This window comes from Dipteris shenzhenensis, chromosome 24 (assembly GCF_047967505.1).
Source record: "Dipteris shenzhenensis isolate YYH24624 ecotype China chromosome 24, Dip_SZ_1.0, whole genome shotgun sequence".
NCBI lineage: Eukaryota > Viridiplantae > Streptophyta > Polypodiopsida > Gleicheniales > Dipteridaceae > Dipteris > Dipteris shenzhenensis.
The window spans coordinates 18031198-18052532 of NC_141619.1; the positions used below are offsets into that span (position 1 = coordinate 18031198).

The following is a 21335-nucleotide window of genomic DNA, read 5'->3' on the forward strand; positions in this document are numbered from 1 at the left end:
TCTCAGCTCAGCTCATGATGGGAGCCCACCATGTGATATCACTCTTAATCAGCAGGCTGTTGGATGCCTTATTTATTTATGTCACACCAGACCTGACTTGCAGTATGCAGTATCTCAGCTCAGCAGATTCATGCACATGCCCAGTTCACAGCATTGGCAGGTAGTGAAGAGAGCTATCTCAGAGGCACTCAGGATTTAGCCCTCTTCTATGGTGATCAGATGGTGATCAGGGTTCACTTACCATGCATGCTTACATGGATAGTGACTGGGCAGGATGTTCCAACACCAGAGTGTCACATACTGGCAATTGTTTTTTGCTTGGCATTTCATGTATCTCTTGGCTCAACAAGAAGCAACCAATAGTTGCCACATCTAGTACAGGGCAGCTTTCACCGCTACAGTAGAGTGTGTTTGGTTTCGACAGTTACTTACAGATCTTGGTATTTGCCAGACATCCTCCACTATTGTCTACACTGACAGCCAGTGCTTTGGCCATTGCGCGTAATCCAGTGTTTCATGCGCGTACTGTAAAGACTTTTACAATCTATTCCTACTGCAGATCACGGGAGCAGCACCATGGATATCCTCCCAGCCAACCTTGCTGAAGCTAACGAGCAGACAGAGAAATTCCGCTCACAAAAACATACGTGAAAATCCTTCTCTTCTCACTCTAGCCTCAACAAGCCCCATCTCCCTAGATAGATCTAGATGCCACATGTCATCCATATAGGCCTTCCTAATGCAACATTTCACCCCTCTCTTGGGATGCATTAAATCCTTTGCCCCTAGGCACAATCTTCGCATTAGGCCCTTAGCCTTAGATCTACCTACTCTGGTGCTATCAACCCTCACCTAGGACCTTGACATTAATTCCCTCCCGATCATTTACATGAAGCGCAAACAAATATATTACAAAGATAGATCCTTTAAGGGAAATGACTACTGATTCTTCCGAGGTCATGCTACCTCGGCTAGAGCGTAACATTTCCTTCCCTCTTCAGACATCAGCGTCCTCGATGATAAAATCCGGGAACACTCTCCGCAACTGGTATACGGATTTCTAGGTAGCTTCAGATAGAGGCTGACCATGCCATGCAACCAACACCGTGGGTATCTTCCGATTTCGTATTTGCATTGTTTCTCGGTCCAGGATTCTTGTTGGTTTGCGCCTCGCATTATCCTCTATCTCCTGAAACAAAACCACACCTTCGATTAGTGAGTCACCTGTATGTAAAAATTTCCTTAAGCGCGAAACATGAAAAACCGGGTGCACCTTACACCCGTGTGGCAATTCTAATTTATAGGCTACCTTGCCTATTCTCTTTAGAATTAACCACGGCCCACAGTATCGAGGTGATAACTTAGCACACTCTCCTGAAGTCAACGACTTCGAGTGCGAAGGAACTCTGAGAAAAACTTTTTCTCCTTCCTTAAATACTCTTATAGACCGGTTTTCATCCGCATACACCTTGGCTCTATCCATAGCCTGGCGGATATTAGCTCTTGCAAGTGCTAGCATCTCCCGCATCTGAACTACAAAGTTCGCGGCACTAGGCACTTTCTGAGGTACTCCAACTATAGCTAGATTTGCTGGTCTATAACCATAGTTCAGCTCAAACGGACTGAATCCGGTAGAGGAATGTTTTCTATCATTGTAGGCAAACTCCAACAATGGCAACCACTTGTCCCATGTATGTTGCCTCAATGACACATATGCCCTGAACATATCCTCTAAAGTCTGGTTGACTCTCTGTGTCTGACCATCCGTCTCAGGATGATTCCCACTACTCATTCCCAACTCAGTCCTTAGTGTCTCAAATACCGTTGTTAAAAAATTACCGGTAAATCTGACATCTCTGTCTGACACTATGGATCTAGGCAATCCATGCAGACGAAATATATGTCTAATGAATAAATCCGCCACTTGCGGGGCACTAACAGTCTCTCTAGTCGGAATGAAGTGAGCCATCTTGGTTAGACGATCAACCACCATAAGGATAGAATCATACCCTCCTTGTGTTGTAGGCAGTCCTACAATAAAGTCCATGGAAATGCTCTCCCACTTACTTAGTGGTATCTCCAAGAGCTGTGAAAGTCCGGGTGGCTTCACCCGCTCGGCCTTGCTTACCTGACACGAGAAACACCGTGTCACATATTCATGAATATGCTTTTTCATCTTTGGCCAAAAGAAATCTCGCTTCTCAAGATCATAGGTCTTCTCGACCCCTGGATGTCCCGCACATGGGCTATCATGGCACTGTCGAATGACTCTCTGCCTGAGATCATTCTGACCAGGTACTACAACCTTGCCATTTCTAACTAGCATACCATCCCTTATGGTATATCTTGCATAAGTTTGGCCTTTTCGGATGCCAGGTCATCCTTTTCATTTTCCCCGGGTTTTAACACATGAGCCTTAGGCCATAAGCTCTGGACAAACTCGTCCACTTTTTGAGTTTCTCTAATCTCGGTCATTAGAGCACTCTCTAATACCGTGAAACTCAGGTTGTGCATAATGCGAGACAACGCATCAGCAACCTTATTATCTTTTCCTCTTCGGTACCGAATCGTTAGATTAAACTCCTGCATGAGCTCTGCCCGCCTAGCTTGGCGGCCCCTCAAGTCAGGCTGTTTACAAAAATGTTTTAGAGTATCATGATCCACATCCACATAAAACTCTGAACCATATAAATAATGCCTCCATGTTTTCAAAGCATGGATAACAGCATACAACTCTAATTCATGAGTTGGCCAATTTCTTTGAGAGGGAGAAAGCTTCTTGCTTTCAAAGGCTACTGGCCTTTTCTCTTGAAGGAGAACTGCTCCTAGCGCAATGCCACTTGCATCGGTTTCTGGGAACAACGGTTTCTGGGAATCAACTATTTTTAACACCGGTCCTGTGACCACAGCTTGTTTTATGGTGTTAAAACTTTCTTGTTGAGTCTGTCCCCAAATAAAAGGCACTTTATCTGAGGTCAGATCAGTCATTGGCGATACTATTTTGGAATATCCTTTGATATGCCTTCTATAAAATTGGACAAATCCCAAGAATGATCGCAACGCGGTCAGACTCTGAGGGATTGGCCGAGTTAGTATCGTAGCCACTTTCTTCGGATCCATTTCTACCCCCTGTGGAGTAATTATGAACCCTAAATATTCAAGCCTAACCATACACAGTATAGTTTTCTTTTTATTTACATAAAGACTGGCTTTCCTCAAAGTATTGAACACTATCCCTAAGTGTTCACGATGCTCAGTAATACTTTTACTGAATATCAAGATATCGTCAATAAAATGTATTACGAACTTTCCGATATACGGACGTAGTAAATCGTTCATAAGCATGACGAATGTCGCTGGAGCATTGGTAAGTCCGAAGGGCATTACCAAAAACTCATAATGACCAAACCTGCTTCTAAAAGCGGTTTTATGCACATCCTCGGCTCTAATCCGGATCTGATGGTAGCCACACTTAAGATCTATCTTGCTGAAAATCACGGCTCCATGTAATGCATCTAACAAATCATCAATCCGAGCCATTGGATACTTGTGCTTAACAGTGATATTATTTAATGCTCTGTAATCTATAAAGAGGCGAAACGTCTCATCCTTTTCCTTCTTTAATATCAGTGGCGAAGCAAAAGGTGAGAAACTTGGTTGAATCTGCCCCAACTTGAGGTATTCTTCCAGTTGTCTACGCACCTCCGTCTCTTCGGTAAAACTCATTCTATAGGGAGGTCTATTTACAGGTTCTGCCCCCGGGATTAGTTCAATCTTATGCTGAACTTTCCGCTCTGGAGGTAACCCATAAGGTAGTTCATCCCTAAAACATTCAGAGAACTCCTTTGTTATAAGATTAGCCAACTTGGCCATCTCACCACTTTGCGTAACATCAGTGCTAGCCGAAGAATCATCAACCGGCTCTACCGATGCTGTGCAAAGGAATAAAAACTCTACTTGAGCTTTTCGGATTTCCATCACAGAAACCAACGGTCCCTGAGGTACATCTTTCTCACCTCGCAAGACGCATCTTCATAGTTCAGGGCTATAGCTATTGCATCATCTAACGTGTTCGCGTACTTAGCCCGAACTTCCATTTTTATTCGATCATTCAATCCAAATATGAAATCTTTCACTTGGATTGATTGAGGCAGGGGTTCGTCAACCTTCATTACACTCTCTCGAAACTTATCAGTGTATTCCTCTCGAGAAGGTCTGACAGACATATGGTGTATCGCTCTCCTAAGTTCGAACTGCCCTGCATTGGCCTGTAATTGCTGCGCTAACAACTGTTGCAAGGCATCCTCCAGCAATGCAATCCTGCCAGATAAAATGTGAGCTACCGGGCACGACACCTGCTGGGTCGGCCGGACTCCTGATTCACTAGGGTTCCTCCTGGAAGCCCCTTCTTCTGCTTCCATTTAGTTCAATGGGTGTTTTGCTTTGTTTTGTTTTGTTTTGTTTTGATTGAAAAAAAAAAAAAACACCGCTAGAAAGCTGTATTTACAAGCTGACACAATTCAGTGTACTAATAGTCTGACACAATTCCCTATACTAGGGAATTTCTGCAATCCCACATGCACACTGACTAGGCATTTGACACAGGCATATATCCCAAATGGCGCTTTTCCCTATCCTAGGGAAGCTCCTGCAAACAAACTCAAACTGTAGCACATAGGCACAACCACAAGCATAATCTGTCCCTGCTACAACATCAAAGCCTCATGCAGGCTGATCACTCACGAGATCCTGTCTATTAAAGTAGAGCATCACCCGACTAAATCGAGAAAAAAAAACAACACGAAACTAATGGAGGTCAAAGAGAGCTCCTTGGTCATCAACGATTTCACCACTTCTTGGTTCCATGCAGATCCCGCCAACAGTCTACAGTCACAGCCTTGGATTTCCCTCGATACGGATTTGTGTTTGCGTGGCCTCTTATCCTTGCCTACACTGTTCAAGGCCCTGCGCTCGTGCGCCAAATCTACGTCCAAGAGTGTTACTTGAGCATCGCCCCAGTCACGGCTTACGAGCAAGCTGCGTGGCGTTGGAGATTTCTGAGCGTATGTGTGCCAAGGAAGCAGATCACGGGCTAGCCAGACCGTTCTGCGTTACCTCTGCGTTCCAAGCCTGCAATGTGTTTGACGAATAGTATAGGGGCGATCACGAATCACCACCCGTGCGTTTCGTCAAGTGCGTCATCTACCTTGCATTTCATCACTGCCTTACGGGATCGCCACGCTCCAGCAACGACTCGACAGCGGGAAGGTTGTCAACAAACCTTCTGTCCATCATAGATCACGGGCATCGTCAGCAACTTCATTACGGTCTGTCCGTCACATGGAGTCGATCCCTTCCTTTCCACGCCTATTGTCCGCTCCATGCACTTCACTCATCCCATGCAAAGTCCTGATAGCGGTGCGGGAGGACCACCAACAGCGACCCGTCATCACGGGTAGCCCCCTTCAAGTTCGTCGTCGCCCGTTATTCGATCCCATCTGTCCATCACGTGAAGGTCACAAGCGGTCGACTTGCCACCTACGCTCCACGCCTATCCGTCGTCAGCCACCAGGGCGGCTTGCACCTCAAGCTCACGCTGCCTTACTCATCCCGTTCGTCATCATCGTGCAGTTCCCTCCAATTCGTAGCCTTGGGCTTTGATATGAAATGTAAAGACTTTTACTATCTATTCCTACTGCAGATCACAGGAGCAGCACCATGGATATCCTCCCAGCCAACCTTGCTAAAGCTAACGAGCAGACAGAGAAATTCCGCTCACTAAAACATACATGAAAATCCTTCTCTTCTCACTCTAGCCTCAACAAGCCCCATCTCCCTAGATAGGCCCCTAGGCACAATCTTCGCATTACGCCCTTAGCCTTAGATCTACCTAGTCTGGTGCTATCAACCCTCACCTAGGACCTTGACATTAATTCCCTCCCGATCATTTACATGAAGCGCAAACAAATATATTACAAAGATAGATCCTTTAAGGGAAATGTCGATTGATTCTTCCGAGGTCATGCTACCTCGGCTAGAGTGTAACACGTACCAAGCATATTGAAGTTCACTATCATTATGTTCGGGAGCGGTTGTCAGCAGGAGACATAGAGTTGTCCTATCTTCCCACAGAGGACAACATAGCATATATGTTTACAAAGGCACTTCCTCGTCCCAAGTTCGAAGTCTTCCGACAGGCTTTACACTTGGTTCCCTTTGTTACATGATCTGACATCCCTTGTACATTCATAGGTGGCTATATCCTTTTGGATGAACATGTGCCACCTTGACCAGAAACTACCAGGTATTCTGAGACATTTCCAGAGTACTTTAGCCCATCCCATGGAGGGGGGTTTGTAGGCCATCTTCTGGTGGTTCTAGTGATGCCCTATAGGCCATGGTATGTGCCTTGTAGGCATAAGTGTAGGCACTTGTAGTGTAGGTGCCTTTTAGGCCACATAGGACCACTTAGTCCTAGGTCTAGGTACAAGTACTTTGTACTTGTATGTTTTTGATCATCTAAGATTTGACGTGATGGCTATTCTACTAGGACTCTTTGCTTACTGCACTCTCTCTCTCTTCTATCTGATCCTATAGAAAGAACATGGCAACTCAGGCTGGTGAGCATGCCATGCTTTCAAAGTTCAGGCCCAAAGGGAAAGGGCAGCAAAAGCAACATGGAAATCAGCCCACACATCAGCATAAGGCTGATTCAGGAGAGCCCTCTCATAAGGCTAAAGGTGATGCAGAGAAGCCTAAGAGGAAGGGCATTTGTCACTACTACAAGAAGTTGGGTCACTACATTGGTGAATGCAACAAGTGAATAGCTAAGGAGAAGAAAAAGGATTCGGGTTTGGCTGTCTCATATGCATTAGCTCCTAGTGCACATGAAGTAGGGGATGTTACAGCCAACTTTGTGCAAGAGCATTATGCCTTTTTGTCTTGCATTTCAGAATTTTCCAATGGCTAGTTCAGATAGTACAGCCACTCTTGAGGATGACTCGTATGGTTTCTTGACTTGCAGCTATGACCCCTCAAAGGATGCATGCTCTTTCTGTGTCAATGAGACATTGAACACTTGGTATTTTGATAGTGGTGCTTCCAAGCACATCAATTCAAGGAAGAGTCTTTTTGCATCTCTGCATGCACCACCCGCTAAAAAGAAGGTGGCATGTGCAAATAATTCTTCTTATTCAGTGTGTGGAGTGGGTGACATCATACTCACTGTAATTGCTTGCTCTCTCTCATGGATGTTCACGCTCGTAATTATCTGCAGAAATACTCATAAGAGCTCTCTCTCTCTCTCTCTCTACACACTGCTAGGGCCCAGGACAACATGTCGGTGCTGGACCCCCTCGAAGGTATTTTATTTCTTGAAGAGAATCTGTTACAACAATTCAGCATTGAGCTGCCTGATACAAAATCCAACGTGAATGATCCATTACAAGAGCTTCAAGCTCATTTCAAAATGGCAACATGCCACTTGTCTAAAATCTAGACTAAGTCCTATTACATGCCACTAAGGGCCACTTTGGAGTCTTCGAAGCACTTGGTCACGCGAGCTGCCTCCTAGATGCTTGTTAGGATCCCGTAGCGCTTAGGAAAAATAACTCTTTCTAGTACCTACAACAATTAATTAAAGCGTACCACCATGGCACCCATTAATTGTTAGCGCTTTGCATGCAAATAACACACTGTGGACTAATTCTAGTCACGGTGGGCGTCCCCATTGAATACACGTGCACACCCAAACAAATATAAAAAAATATATTTATTCTCTGGTTGACCGGAGTCAACACTCTTGATCATAATTAAGGAGCTTTGACCAAGGATCGAGGTGCCTTAATTATAGCCAAGTCTCTCCAACCGAAGTTGGCACAACTCTCCAACTGAAGTTGGCACATTTTGGTTAACCGTGGTTAACCCTCTTGGCGCATGCCAAGTCTCGTTGATCGAAGTCAACACTCTTTGACCGTAGTCAGCTCTGTGGTTCTCTGGTTAACCGTAGTTAACCCTCTTGGTAATAAACCAAGTCTCCCCGACCGAAGTCAGGTTTTCTTGACTAGAGTCGAGTGTCTTTGACCGTAGTCAATTCTTTGACCATTAAAAGAACTCTTTGATCATAATTAACACATATAAAACTCTTTAATTATGATAAAATAAATGGTCAACTGTCTTAGGATATTTACATTGTGGTGACACTCACCTCCACAGAGGGCATAGATTTCAGAATTACTGATGTTCTTTATGTGCCAACTATAAAGAAGAATTTACTTTCAATGTCGTCTCTCAATCGAGGAGGATTTCAGGTCATATTTGATGATGCCAAGTGTGCAGTCCGAGACAAAGAGAATGACTATGCTTTGATATTGTTTGGCACTTTCTTTTTCAACTTGATATTTATGAGAAAAGATCCGATCTTGCACTTTCAGTTAGCACCCCACTGCTGCCATGTAGAATGCGGAGTTATGGCATGCTAGATATGGGCGCATGAGCTATGGCAGCTTGATGACACTCCAGAAGCATGCTATGGTTGATGCATTGCCTCCTTTGGAGTCACCTCCTCTTCATGCATGTGAGGGATGTATCCTTGGTAAGACAATCTCTCCCTATGAGGCTTGGCATGGGAGAAATCCTTAAGTGGATACCGTTATTAGAGTTTTTGGTTGTGTTGCATATGTCCACGTGCCTGTGGAGTTTCGACATAAGTTGTCAGATAAGGCACTTAAGTGTGTCTTTGTTGGGTATAGTGCACAAAGCAAAGGCTATCGTCTCTACAATCCTGCCACTCGCAAGATTTTTGTCTTCATATGATGTTGTTGAGGGGATGCTTCCTAGCTTTTGGTTCCCCAGCTGAAGTTCATGCTGAAAATCAGAATTTACAGCAATCCACTCTTGGTCCACATGCCTCGATTTAGTCACATGCTGATTTTGTTCCTCCACAGGGCGTGGATGAAGTTGTCAGGCAAGAGATTCAAGAGATACATGCAGCCAAAATAGTTCCGAATAAGTTGCTACACACTCTCAAGGAGAGTAGACTTGAGGCACCTTTGCTTGGCAGGGCTTGTAGTGCAGTAAGGCACGTAGGGGGGGCTCTTTCAATTGAGACAACTTATGCAGGTATTGTTCTTGATAAAGAAGAACTTGACTCTTTTGAAGAAGCCAAGGATAATGTGTGCATTGGATGAATGCCATGCACAATGAATGCAGTCCATTGAGAAAAATCAGACTTGGGATGTTGTGGATTTGCCACCAGGGAAACATGTCATTGGTACTAAATGGGTTTTCAAAGTGAAAAGGAAGCTAGATGGATCCATTGAAAGGTACAAGGCACGGCTGGTCCCCAAAGGCTATGCTAAAAAAAAGGGCACAGATTATGAGGAGACTTTTGCTCCTACATCTCGGATGACCACCATCAGGTCAGTTATTGCCATGGCTGCAAATTTTGTTTGGAATATCCATCAGTTGGACATAAAAACAGCTTTCCCTAATGGGGACTTGTAGGAAGAAGTTTGTCAAACAACCTCCTGGTTTTGAACTTTCGGGTAATGTGTTTCAAGTTTGCAAGCTGAATAAAGATTTATATGGGCTGAAACAAGCCCTACGTGCATGGTATACTAAGATTGATGCCCTCCTTGCAAGTAGGGTTACACAATAGTCCCAGGGAAAGCACCCTCTACATCAAGAAGGATGGGGGGGAAATTTGATGGGATATCTCAAGATGTATGCCCCAGGCATACCTTGGTTTCTATGTGTGTGTGCTAGAGGCATAGTTAGGTGCCCATAAGCACTGTTAGCTGGTGGTAGATGCCACATAGGATGATTGAGAGATTCTAGGAGCTGATTGAGGAGATGATTGAGGAGATGATTGTGGAGCTTGGTGGCTCATGTAGAGGTGCCTACATATGGACCTCACCTTTCTTCATTCCATAAGCAAGCATTCTCTTGTTTTGTGTTCAGCTTCATGCTTTCCTTTCACTTCTTCAACATGGTATCAGAGCACTATGATCCTCCTTGAGCCCAGTTATGCCATGTCATCATCATCATCATCATCTTCTTCTTCTTCTTCACCTTTCTCTCCATTTTGCCCCTTTCTGCCCAACCACTCGGAGGGCTGAGTTCTCTACCTACAAGCAACCATTCCCAGAGTCCTGGCTGGAGAGACCCTTCGTATGGGCGACCTTCCACGTTAGAGCAATTAGGCAATGGTGCCCACAAACCCGTGCAACAGCCGCCTTCTTCCTGACGCCATTTCGTGCAATACGACTTGTTGGAGCAACCATTTTGAAATTCATCTGAGCCACGCTTGCACAACATCATGAGCTAGCCCCTGTCCAGATTTGAAGTGAAATGGTGTACCAAGGAGGGAGAAACATACGAAAAACCAGTCGACAATCAAGCTCCTGGCTATGGCGACGTGACGCGGCATTTCGCCTTTCCTCTTCAGTGGCTCTTCTCTAGTATACCAGCTTTATCTCTACCTAGAAAGCCCTCTTTTCTTTGCTTTGAAAGAGAGATACAAGCCCTCCAAGATCAGGCCTCTGTTTTGGACAGTTTTGACAATGTTGTGAGTTTGGTGCTACATTAGATGCTACTTTGGCATTTATGATGTTTTAAAGTGTTGAATAGCATCAGTACAATTGTGGCTACAACTTTCCTTTAGGTTGCTATACCTAGATTTGCTTGGAATACTTTCATTTAGCCACCTCTATAAAGCATGCAAGTTGAAGTATCATTTTCATTATGATTTTTATGGAATTTGGTTACAAGTCTTTGCTACACTAAATGCTTGTACTTTGAAGCTTTTCAACTTTTTCTAGCCTTGTAAGAGAGTAGACACTGCCCATTTTGGGTTAGACCCTCTCATGGCTACCTTCTTGAATATTGATAAGTTGAATGGTAAAGGCTTTCACACATGGCAGATGAAAGTTAAGTTTGCATTGATGAGGGAAAACCTCTAGGGGCTTGTCAAACCTGCTTCAACTTCTTCTTCAACAGCCTCTAATGCTGGAGAATCCTCAACTCCTACACCCCTGGCATGAGATCCTGCTAGAGAGGAGAAAGCCTATGGCATTATTGCTCTTGGCTTAGGAGATGACTATATTCATCCCATTTCTAATTTGGAGTCTCCTTCAGAAGCTTGGCAGAAGCTTGATATTATTTTTGGTGCTAGCTCTCACATCTCAAAATTGTCACTTAAGATTGCTTTCTTTGAATTGAAGATGGCTAGTGGTACTCCCTTGGCTGCCCATGTCAATCACATGCGGAGTCTCATGACTGAACTTGCTTCTATCAACTCTTCAATCACTACAGATGATAAAATGGCAGTATTGCTTAAAAGTATGCCTGAAGATTATGATCATGTTGTTTCCACATTGAAAAATCTTCCTAATCCTACTCTTGAAGGTCTTATTACTGCTCTTCAAGAAGGAGAAAGGCACAAGGAACTGCGGAGAGGCAATGACACAGCCTATGCCATAAAAACTCAAATGGGCAAGTTTCAACCTTGCAAACATTGTGGGAAGACTAATCACCTCTCAAAAGATTGCTTCAAGATCAATCCTTGTAAATATTGTGGCAAAAACAATCACCATGAAAAGTTTTGTAAGGCAAAAAAGGAAGCAACTACAAAACCAAAAACTGTCAATTTATTTTCAGTTGATGTGTCTCCACAAGATGAGGCCTCCTATGATGATTATGCTTTTTGAACCATCTCCATATATGCTCCAGATCTCTCTTTTATGTTGAGTCAAGGTACTCTGCCTGGATAGTCCTCCAAAATGAAGGGAATAAACTATTGTGTTCTTTGTAAACACCTTTGGTTACCATATGATGTAGGCCATGTGTATGTGTTTTGCTCCATGGTACCTCTTGCAGACGTGTGCACGTACATGCAGGGGAGATAACCATTGGAAGGTCTTATGTATCCCTTTGTTTGACTTCACACCCTTGGGAACCCTTGCTAGCATGAGATCCTAGCCATAGATTTATCCTTGACCACCATGAGATGGCTTGAGACACTATGTGACTAGATGTATCCTTGACATAGCCTGAGGCATTCCCTTGAGGGGGGGTTTGATGGGATATCTCAAGGTGTATGCCCAAGGCACACCTTGGGTTCTATGTGTGTGTGCTAGAGGCACAGTTAGGTGCCCATAAGCACTGTTAGGTGGTGGTAGATGCCACATAGGATGATTGAGATATTCTAGGAGCTGATTGAGGAGATGATTGAGGAGATGATTGTGGAGCTTGGTGGAGGTGCCTACATATGGACCTCACCTTTCTTCATTCCATAAGGAAGCATTTCTTGTTTTGTGTTCAGCTTCATGCTTTCCTTTCACTTCTTCAACAAAATTTTGGTCATCATTCTTTATGTAGATGACATGATGGTCACAGGGTCAAATAAGAAAATAATTGCAGATTTCAAGGCTAAATTTAAATCTGAATTTTGACATGACAGATTTGGGCATGTTAAATTTCTATTTGGGGATTCAGTTCATACAAGACAAGTGTGGCATTGTTATGTCTCAATCTAAGTATGTGTAAAAGCTCTTGGATAGGTTCAACATGCAAGATTGTAAGCCTATAGCCACTCCCATGGAGCGTGGGCTGAAGCATACTATGTATGATGCAGGTGAATCAGTGGATGCCACACTTTACAGCCAGGCTATTGGATGCCTCATTTATTTGTGCAATACACGACTTGATGTGAGGTGTGGCAAACAAGGCCTTCGTGTGAGTGGAAGTATGTGTGACAGTCGTGGTTTTTTGGACTTGGGTGGGGGTTTGGATGTGGAGTAGGCTATGTGTGTGCGATAGCATGCCAAAGGCATGACTAGCTCAAGTGCAAACATCATCAAGGAGGTCTCCACTCTGAGCTTGCTTGTGCGCTAGTTCAATGGCTTGTGTGTAACTTGTCAAAGCTGGTCATGCGGCCCCCAATCGGATGACAACAGCAGCTAAACCCATGCCTCATTTGTCTCTTGAGAAAAACAGTACATCCATGGGTGATCCAAAGCTCCTTCCCATGGCCTAACCACTCCTACATCGTGTGGAACATCTGATCTTGCATCATAGAGTCAAAGAGGAAACGGTACTTGTCTTGTGGCTGTGAAATTAATGTCTCAGAATGGATGGGAAGTGCTGCCAACTACTACTCGAATAGAGCCCCCCTTTCGAGACTACAAGATCAAGACTGACATCTTCAGTGCGGTGTGATAATCATATAGGAGATTGAGATAGTTCTAGGGGCCCGACCATCAAAACTCTCAGGAGGGGCTGCTGTGGGTGAGGCTTTGATCCTAGGATCGAGAGAAAATGGTGGGGGGGGGGGATCTTGTGCACTGGCACTATGGGAGCTATGTCTTGGTCTCGTAATGGGGTGGGCTGGAATTGGGATTAGAATAAAGACTAGGTAGCAGAGTTGTGGCGAGAGTGAGAAGAAGCTCAGGAAAGGATGGATGTTGTGAGGTGGGAAGAGGAGAGGGGGGTGGAAGTCAGAGCTGTGGGAGGAGGGAGGGAAGGGGGAGATTGGAGGGTGGGTGGTGAAGGTGATCATTGATTGCGCCAAACGGGGAGTGGGATGTGGTGGAGGGGGACAGGGTGGGTGGACCGGGGGAGAAGAAGAGGGTGGCATGGTGACTGGTGGGGGAGCGGGGGAGGGAGGGTGAGATGGATGATGGACGAGTGGGGGGCATCTCTCTGTACATGGCCCCAAGGGAGTTTGCTTAGTGGCTAGGAACCTTGAAGTGCTAGGGGGAGCAGGTTGGTTGAAAGCATAGTTACCAAGGAACGGCGTTCCGATATCTGGAACACCGTTCCACGAAGCAAGGTGGAACCAGCCTCCTCCCCCCCCCCCTGCCCCTTGCTTCCCCTTTTTTAAAACTTTCTTGAAAAGTTTCAAATGGCTATTTTAGAGCTTATATGGAAAGTTTAAAGGTGTGAAATGTCAGTTTCTTTCATTTTCTAGCATATTTTTATGTCATTGATGACGTGTCATGTATGATGCGGCCATAGTTACCAGCCGAAACGGAGTTTCCGGGCCCCGCCGAAACGGCAACGGAAGAAACGGCAATATGATATAATTTATGTATAAAAATTTATTTTTTATACATAATATAATTATCAATAGAGTGCAAATCATACATAATACAAATTACAATTATCTATACTTGAAGCTTCAGCCTTCAAGCATCAATGCATGATGCATCATTCATGCCTCTATGATTCTAAATTCTTGAATGATGCTTCAATAATCTGAAATCAACATGTATCATGAGTCATGACTGACAAGTTTGGCATTACAAGAATCTGAAATTTAGAAGTTTGAAGTACTTTAAAGTTTAAACTTAGCACACAAGTTGAAACTTGAAACTTGAAACTTGAAAGTATCCAATGTCCAAACTCCATAGATGATCATGATTCATGATCCGCAAATTTCATGATCATGACTCATGACTCATGAGTCATGCAAGACTTAAAATAAAAGCACCCATGGATGATATAAAAAAAAGCAGCAGGACTACTGATCATCTGCATCATCCATGGACTCCTCGTCGTTGTCATCCTCTGCGTCCTCAGATAAGCTTGAGGCATCTGTGTCACTGTCTGAAGAAGAATCATCAACATCAGGATCAGGACCATCGTGTGCAACTGAAGTACTAGCACCATCTCCAGATGGTTGAGTGTATGATCGTGTGTGGTGTGCTGGTGCTGACAGCTCCTCATACAACATGGTGTATATGTCCAGCTTCTCCCATGGGATATCTGGTATGGCCTTCATCTTCTCCACGTCCACCTTGTCTACATTCACTTGGCGAGGTTCGGGGCAGCTGGCGGCGAACTCAAGGAGACGGAGGTTGCAATGACAAAACACCAACCGCTCCAATTGAGCCGTGCTCAATCTGTTCCTCTTCTTTGTGTGAAAGAGGGCCCAAGTGCTCCAATTCCTCTCACAAGGATCGGAACTGCAGTCCTGTGAGAGAACACGTATAGCAAGGCGTTTCTGCCATAAGCCAATTAAGCAGAGATAAGTATCATGAACTTGATAACTTTAAACATATTTGTAGTAGATAAAACTTCAAATTACTTAACGACTAAGCTCTAACTAGTGGCGTTGGAACTTGTCTCTTAGACTCTTACCAAAGTAGGAGTACAGTTGCCATATTTCTCCCACCAGGAGACAGGTTGCAACTGTGTCTCTCAGAGCCTAGCCGTAGGTCGACCAAAGGAGAGGCTGTGATTGCGGAACAATAGAAGTTCATTCTCCATTCTTCGTTGCATCTCCAAGTCACCACCCGTCCAATTTTGTAGATACTGTTGCATCCCCTCCTCCAACTCATCATTCTCATATTGCTCTTGACTGCGCCAGAGCGGATGCAATACATGTGCCACCGCATGGATTGGGCGGTGGAACCAATTCCACCGCTTATTCCATATAGCACGGATGGACTCAACCCTAAATCATGCCACAAGAAATTAGAATGCATTATGCATGCAAAATTCATAGACTAGTAGATAATAGTACATACATAATATATATCTGAAAATTCCAGGCTTCATGATAACAAATTGCAATTTAGTAATTGCAATAATTATACATATTACAAAAGTAAAAAGTCTTACTTATCAGGTAATAGGGAAGTGTTTCTGTTGAGGGCCTCTCCAATCTTGTCCATAAACTTGTACATGAGCCCTAATGTGCTTCCCTCCATGTCCGTGATGTGAAGCACCGTGTAGATAGGATTAATTGATTTGATTAATGCCTCCGCCTGATTCCACCTAGACTCATCCATGATCATGCGAAAAAATTTGATAGACTTTGCTTGGCCTCTATCATCCCAATCTCCCCACTCCCGAGACACAACCGTGCGCAACAACCCCTGGCGCACTCGCACAAGCCTCTCCACCACTATGAACATGTATGCAAACCTTGTGGCTGGAGGTTTCAATAGCTCAAGGTCACTGTAAGCCCGATAGATGCTAAGGACTTTGGGTCTCTTCGTGACAAACTTCACGATATTGCGGGCTGTGGAGAAGATGGCATCAATCCAAGGTATCTTCCCTAGGTGCTCGATCAAAAGATCAAGGCAATGTGAGGCACAGGGTGTCCACACAATCTTAGGGAACTCATCTTCTAACATGGCACCCATTGACACACAATTGCTGCCATTATCTGTCACCACCTGCACCACATGCTCAACACCTATCTCCATAATGGTTGCCCGTAAATGCTCCCAAATATACAACCCTGTAATCACTGTACCTGCAGTGGAAGCATCTATGGCTCTCAAGAACATGGTTCCCTTGCAAGAAGACACTAAAATATTGTACACATTCCTCTTGTGTGCATCTGACCATCCATCGCATAAGAGTGTGCATCCATATGTTTTCCAAGTCTCTTTCAAGGGCTTCATTTGGTCTTCCACACATTCCCTTTCTCTTCTTAGCTCTCTTGTCCGCAAGGCCTCATATGTAGGCTCTTCCCATTCATACCCAATGTGGCTTACGGCTCTCATGGCCTTCCTCCATCGTGTAGTCTTCGCCACATGAAAGGGTATTGCACACTGTATGAAGAGCTTTGTGAGCTCACTAGTGGCCTCCTTCACTGCTTGCTTTTGCAAGCGTGCTTGGATGCTAGACCTTTGGAGTGATCCTCTTTTCCCCGAACTAGCATCCACACTAATTGATCCATGTGGCAAGGGTATTCTTGTAGCACTAGGACCCGTGCTCGATGTAGTTGATGCCCCTCTTCTTCTCTTTGCAGAACCCAATGTGCTGGCATCATCCAATGGCTCAGTGTCAGCAGCCTCTTCTTCATCTTGCAGCCCTTGTCCTCCACTTTTTGTAGCCAAGGCTGCCATACGCACACGCTTCCATTCTGTTAGGCCACCTTTCACTGGAGTAGGCACGAACTCACAAGGTCCTACATCCTTGCTGGGAACACCTGCTAGATGGTCTTTCACCCGTGTGACAGACGCCGTTTTGCTTATGCCGCAATAGTTGCATCTCCACTTCTTGGAGCCACCGCCTCCTTTATAACTATCCAGGAGGGAGACATGGACCCAATAAGCATCTCTCAGCATTGAGGAGGATGGAGAGGTGAGAAGGAGGATGGAGAGGTCACAAGTGAGAAAGGATGGAGAGGTAGAAGGAGGATGGAGAGCTCAGAGGTAAAAGAGGATGGAGAGGTGGAAGGAGCCTGGAGGATCAGAGGTAGAAGGAGGAGGATGGAGAGGTTACAGGTAAGATTAAAGATAGGATGGAGAGAAGAAGGATGGAGGGATGGAGTATGGAGAGCAGGCTGCCAAGCTGCAGCTTGCAGGATGGAGAAGATGGAGCAAAGGATGAAGAGGATGGAGGTCCAAGAAAAACGGGATGGAGAGTCCAAGAGCAAAGGATGGAGGGATGGAGAGAGCTTAGAGAAGGTGGAGAGAGCAGCAAGGATGCACAGGAGGAGTGGACTGGGCAGGAGGCGGCGAAAGATGAAGCCAGGCGGCGAAATCACGTTTTTAGGGTTTAGTGCAAAGCAGGTTTTACGAAACGGCGTTTCTCACCGTTTCCGTTTCGCCGTTTTTGTTTCCGGCCACGAAACGGCCGTTTCGTGCAACTATGGATGCGGCGTTACGGATCCTGTTGCCCCTTCCAGGAAAGTTCCCGCTCCGACACCCAACTTTTAAGAACGTTCCCGTTCCTTGGTAACTATGGTCAAAATATCAAAGAAAACCTCTTCTTAGGTGTCAGCGGTTGTGTTGAGGGGGCCTTCTCTGCCTTATCCTCCCAAATTAGGGGGCACTGTTGGGTGCCTCATGCTTGCCTACTGTCGTTGATGTGTATGGTATCTTCAGTTCTTTGCAGCACTCTTGCCAGGCTTCTTGCGGTCCATGTGAATCCAAACCCCCTCGGATGGCTCAAAGGGTCTGAGACTCTTGCTGAGGTCTATTTGTGCCGGGAGTTCTATCCTCTCGCCTCTCCCAATGCTGTCTTGGATGAGGCTACGGATGGGGAGAGGGTTGACTGGCATTGTGAGGGAAGGCTCTTGCTAGATGAACCATCTGTTTGCATGTAAGGCACTTCCCTAGGAGGCCTGAGACCTCGACCCTCTGTCTGAAATTTCCACTGTCTAAGGTCTCTACAAGAATCTCCTCAGGCAGGGACTTTGGGAAGTCCGCACTTACCCTGAGCCATGGAACACCACCATGCGCAAGGACTGAAGCTGTTATGGCGGGAACTCCAGCACAGTTTGGAAGCAAGCCTCGATGGAAGGCAAAATGGGTCGATGCTTGATTGGAAGCCCTTGGAAGCGTAGCATCATTGGAAAACCTTGGCACATGATGTGTCGTCTCCATGTTGTCTATCGTAAACCGTGGTACCAAGGTTTGAGGAAGACGGAGTGGGGGCCAAGGAAGATGGGGCCTTGTTCCACATTGGCCTGGGTAGTGATGGTGAATCTTAGGTCTGTACTGTTCTACCATTGGATTATTGTTATTTAGTATTGCTTCATTGAAAATTGAGCTATACCTGTATTTTCTGGAGTGACTTTGCATCATTGACAGAATAGCCTCAATCATAATGGGTGTGTTAGAATGATAATTTCCATGGTCTGTATGGTTGTTGGATAATTCTAAGGTTTTATCTTCGATTGGACTTTCAATATTATTGTGTTGTGGATAATGCAAGTGTTTTACAGTATGAGTGATGTACATAGCTCTGCTCTGTCCTCACATTCTGACTGCTGGGATCAAGTCAAATTGTGCAATAACTTCAGTATTCAAGATTTGAAGCCATCCAAGCACCTTAGGTTACAAGCTCTGAAATAAGGACAGTATTGAAAAAATCAGCACAACTGGAGGCCTTAACATGAGCTCAACATGCACTTTCAGAACTGAGGTTAGAATGACTGTAGTTTCCTGAACATTGTTTGGAATGCAGTCAAGGCTAGATATGGTAGCTAGATAAGACCAATGCGCAAGTTATGAGACTCTTGTATCTGTGCAGTGAGCGAGGAGGTGTAACCTTTTAAAGTTCCCTCATAAAATCATAAATTGCAGATTTGTCTAGTCTTGATATTTTCATCTCCCTTAAACTTACTTCACGTCCAAAAAACATACCAGCTGATGTGGCTGCTAAACATTTACAGCCGTGACGTGGCATTTGACGTAAGACCTGCAGACATCTAACCATGGATACTTCAGACAGTGCAGTTGTTTTGTTTTGAATTAAAATGCAAGAATGATGGGACTGAATTGTCATGATGTAAGACTTATCCTAAGCCAGTATGTGCTTACTAAGCTTAAGCTAGTGTGAGTTTTGCCAACCCGTTACCTTATTTGTGGTTCTCTGTGATGTGCATATAGTGCTCAGATGGAGAAAGATTAATCTAGCCTCTTAATCTTATTGCCCCTTTTTATATTCATTCAGCAGAATAACAGCACTGCAATCCTACGAGTGCATCTGACTGGCATCACCTTCAAACTTTCTGTCGCCATGTTGCAACTATAAGTGCGAAAAATGAATGGATTGAATGGTTACTAATGTAAGACATAGTTTGTGATTAAATCTGTGGCTTTGCAGGGCTATTTTGGTTTTAATGGCCAATCTGGAAGTTTGGCTAGTTAGCTTCTGCTTATAAAAAAGCATTTATTACACATTTCGCCAAGAAGCTACCTTCTTACCCAGTCCTTTATGCAGCAGAATAATATACAGTACTTGGTATTAAGTGGAGAGATTGCCATCTGGCTGATACGGAGTACATTTTTACAGATGCATCCACGTAGATTTAAAACTGCAGATTAGTTCAGTTAGGGTGTAGTATGCAAAACCCTGTATTGAAGGCTGTAATCCATCCTCAGGGAGATCTTACATTGAGCCCCCCTGATACATCAATTAAAATTTTTTGTAGAGAGCTGTAGCTTTACTTGCTCTGTTAGAAAAACTGAGTGTGAGTGTCCTAGCCATGAGGTATTACTATTGTCTGTTCCTTGGACCCTGACAATGTCTTTGGATGCGCCATTGTGAACTTCTCGATTATTCTTATATGTCTGTAAAGTCCTGCTTCTGTGGGAGGCATTCATGGGACATTCTGTTCTTAGGTGGAATTACAAAGTCAATCTAGCTCCATCTTCTACTGTGTCATTAAAGCAACTGGCAATTGAATATGTTAGGTATTACATTACATGGCAATCCAAACACATGAAATCCAACTGGATATTGATGGGAAGGTCAATAATGAAGCATTTTGGTTTTTTACAACATCTGAAGGAACTACACAGTGTAACTTTGACTGGATAAAGTATTTGGTTCTGCATATTTGCCCCCTGCCCACTATGCACCTCAGAATCAAAATAACAGATAGATGATGTCAACAGGGATCGAATTTGACTGAAATATACTAAAAACTTTCTGCAGTTCAGAATGAACGTTATCAGAGTGTTAATAAAGCATTTACGTGGAGGGTGCCACTAACATGAATAACATTTCCAATGAGGGTTCCTTGTTCAAAATTGGCAAACGTCTCCTCAGTAGAGATACGTGGGTATAAGGTGTTGTGAGGAGAAATGAGAAACACAGCGGCAGAGTACAGAAGCTCAATAAATGTAACGCTTAAGATTTAATAATTTTGCACAATTGGATGAGACATGTCCTTCAAAGGGGTGCAACTGTTTGCATATGTTCATACTGTAGTCCGTTTAACTCTCAGTGTCTAGGAGTGAAAGGATGCAATTAGTGCTGTGTCTTGAGAGGATGACAATCTATTGTGCTATTACATTGTAGATTATGTGGCATCCTCTCAGATTGTCCTTCTCATACAGGGTGTCTGCATTGGCCTGAGTGAAGTCATGGCAAGTGCGGGAAAACACCAGCTTGTGACTTACATGGGTAGTCTCATTCCAACCATTCGTGATGCTCTATGTGACAGGTACAGTGACATTGTACTTTGCTTCTTAGTTCTGACATGCTGTAAATGTATTCTTATTAATGACACCAAGTATTTGTTTTCCCAGTGTTCCTGAAGTACGAGAAGCAGCAGGATTAGCTTTCAGCACTCTATTTAAGGTGCGTATCGGTTGTTGTCTGCTAAGTGTGTATAAATACGTGAATCTTGCATGCATGCATGGCTTGTGCAGTGGAAAGGTGAAATTCGGTGCACTTGTACCATGGAGGCAAAGAAACCATAATGTGTGTATGTGTGTTAGAGAGAAAGAAAGAAGAAAGAAAGAAATTTTATTAAAGGTCCACGGAAGGCCATACATGGCCTATGGGACACAAAATCATCCGAAAGGAAAATACATCATCAACGATGCGCCAACTAGGTGGCCTCATCGTAATACCGCTAA

At 44.4% G+C, this 21335-nt stretch overlaps 1 protein-coding gene across 1 annotated transcript in view; it reads left to right on the forward strand.

Moving 5' to 3' along the window:
- ILA (putative protein kinase regulator ILITHYIA) overlaps positions 1–21335 on the forward strand; it is a 210060-nt gene that overhangs the window by 169201 nt on the left and 19524 nt on the right. The window contains exons 43-44 of the mRNA XM_087395165.1: positions 20811–20917; positions 21003–21054. Coding sequence (XP_087251291.1) covers positions 20811–20917; positions 21003–21054 — 159 coding nt within the window. The remainder of the gene's footprint in view (positions 1–20810; positions 20918–21002; positions 21055–21335) is intronic.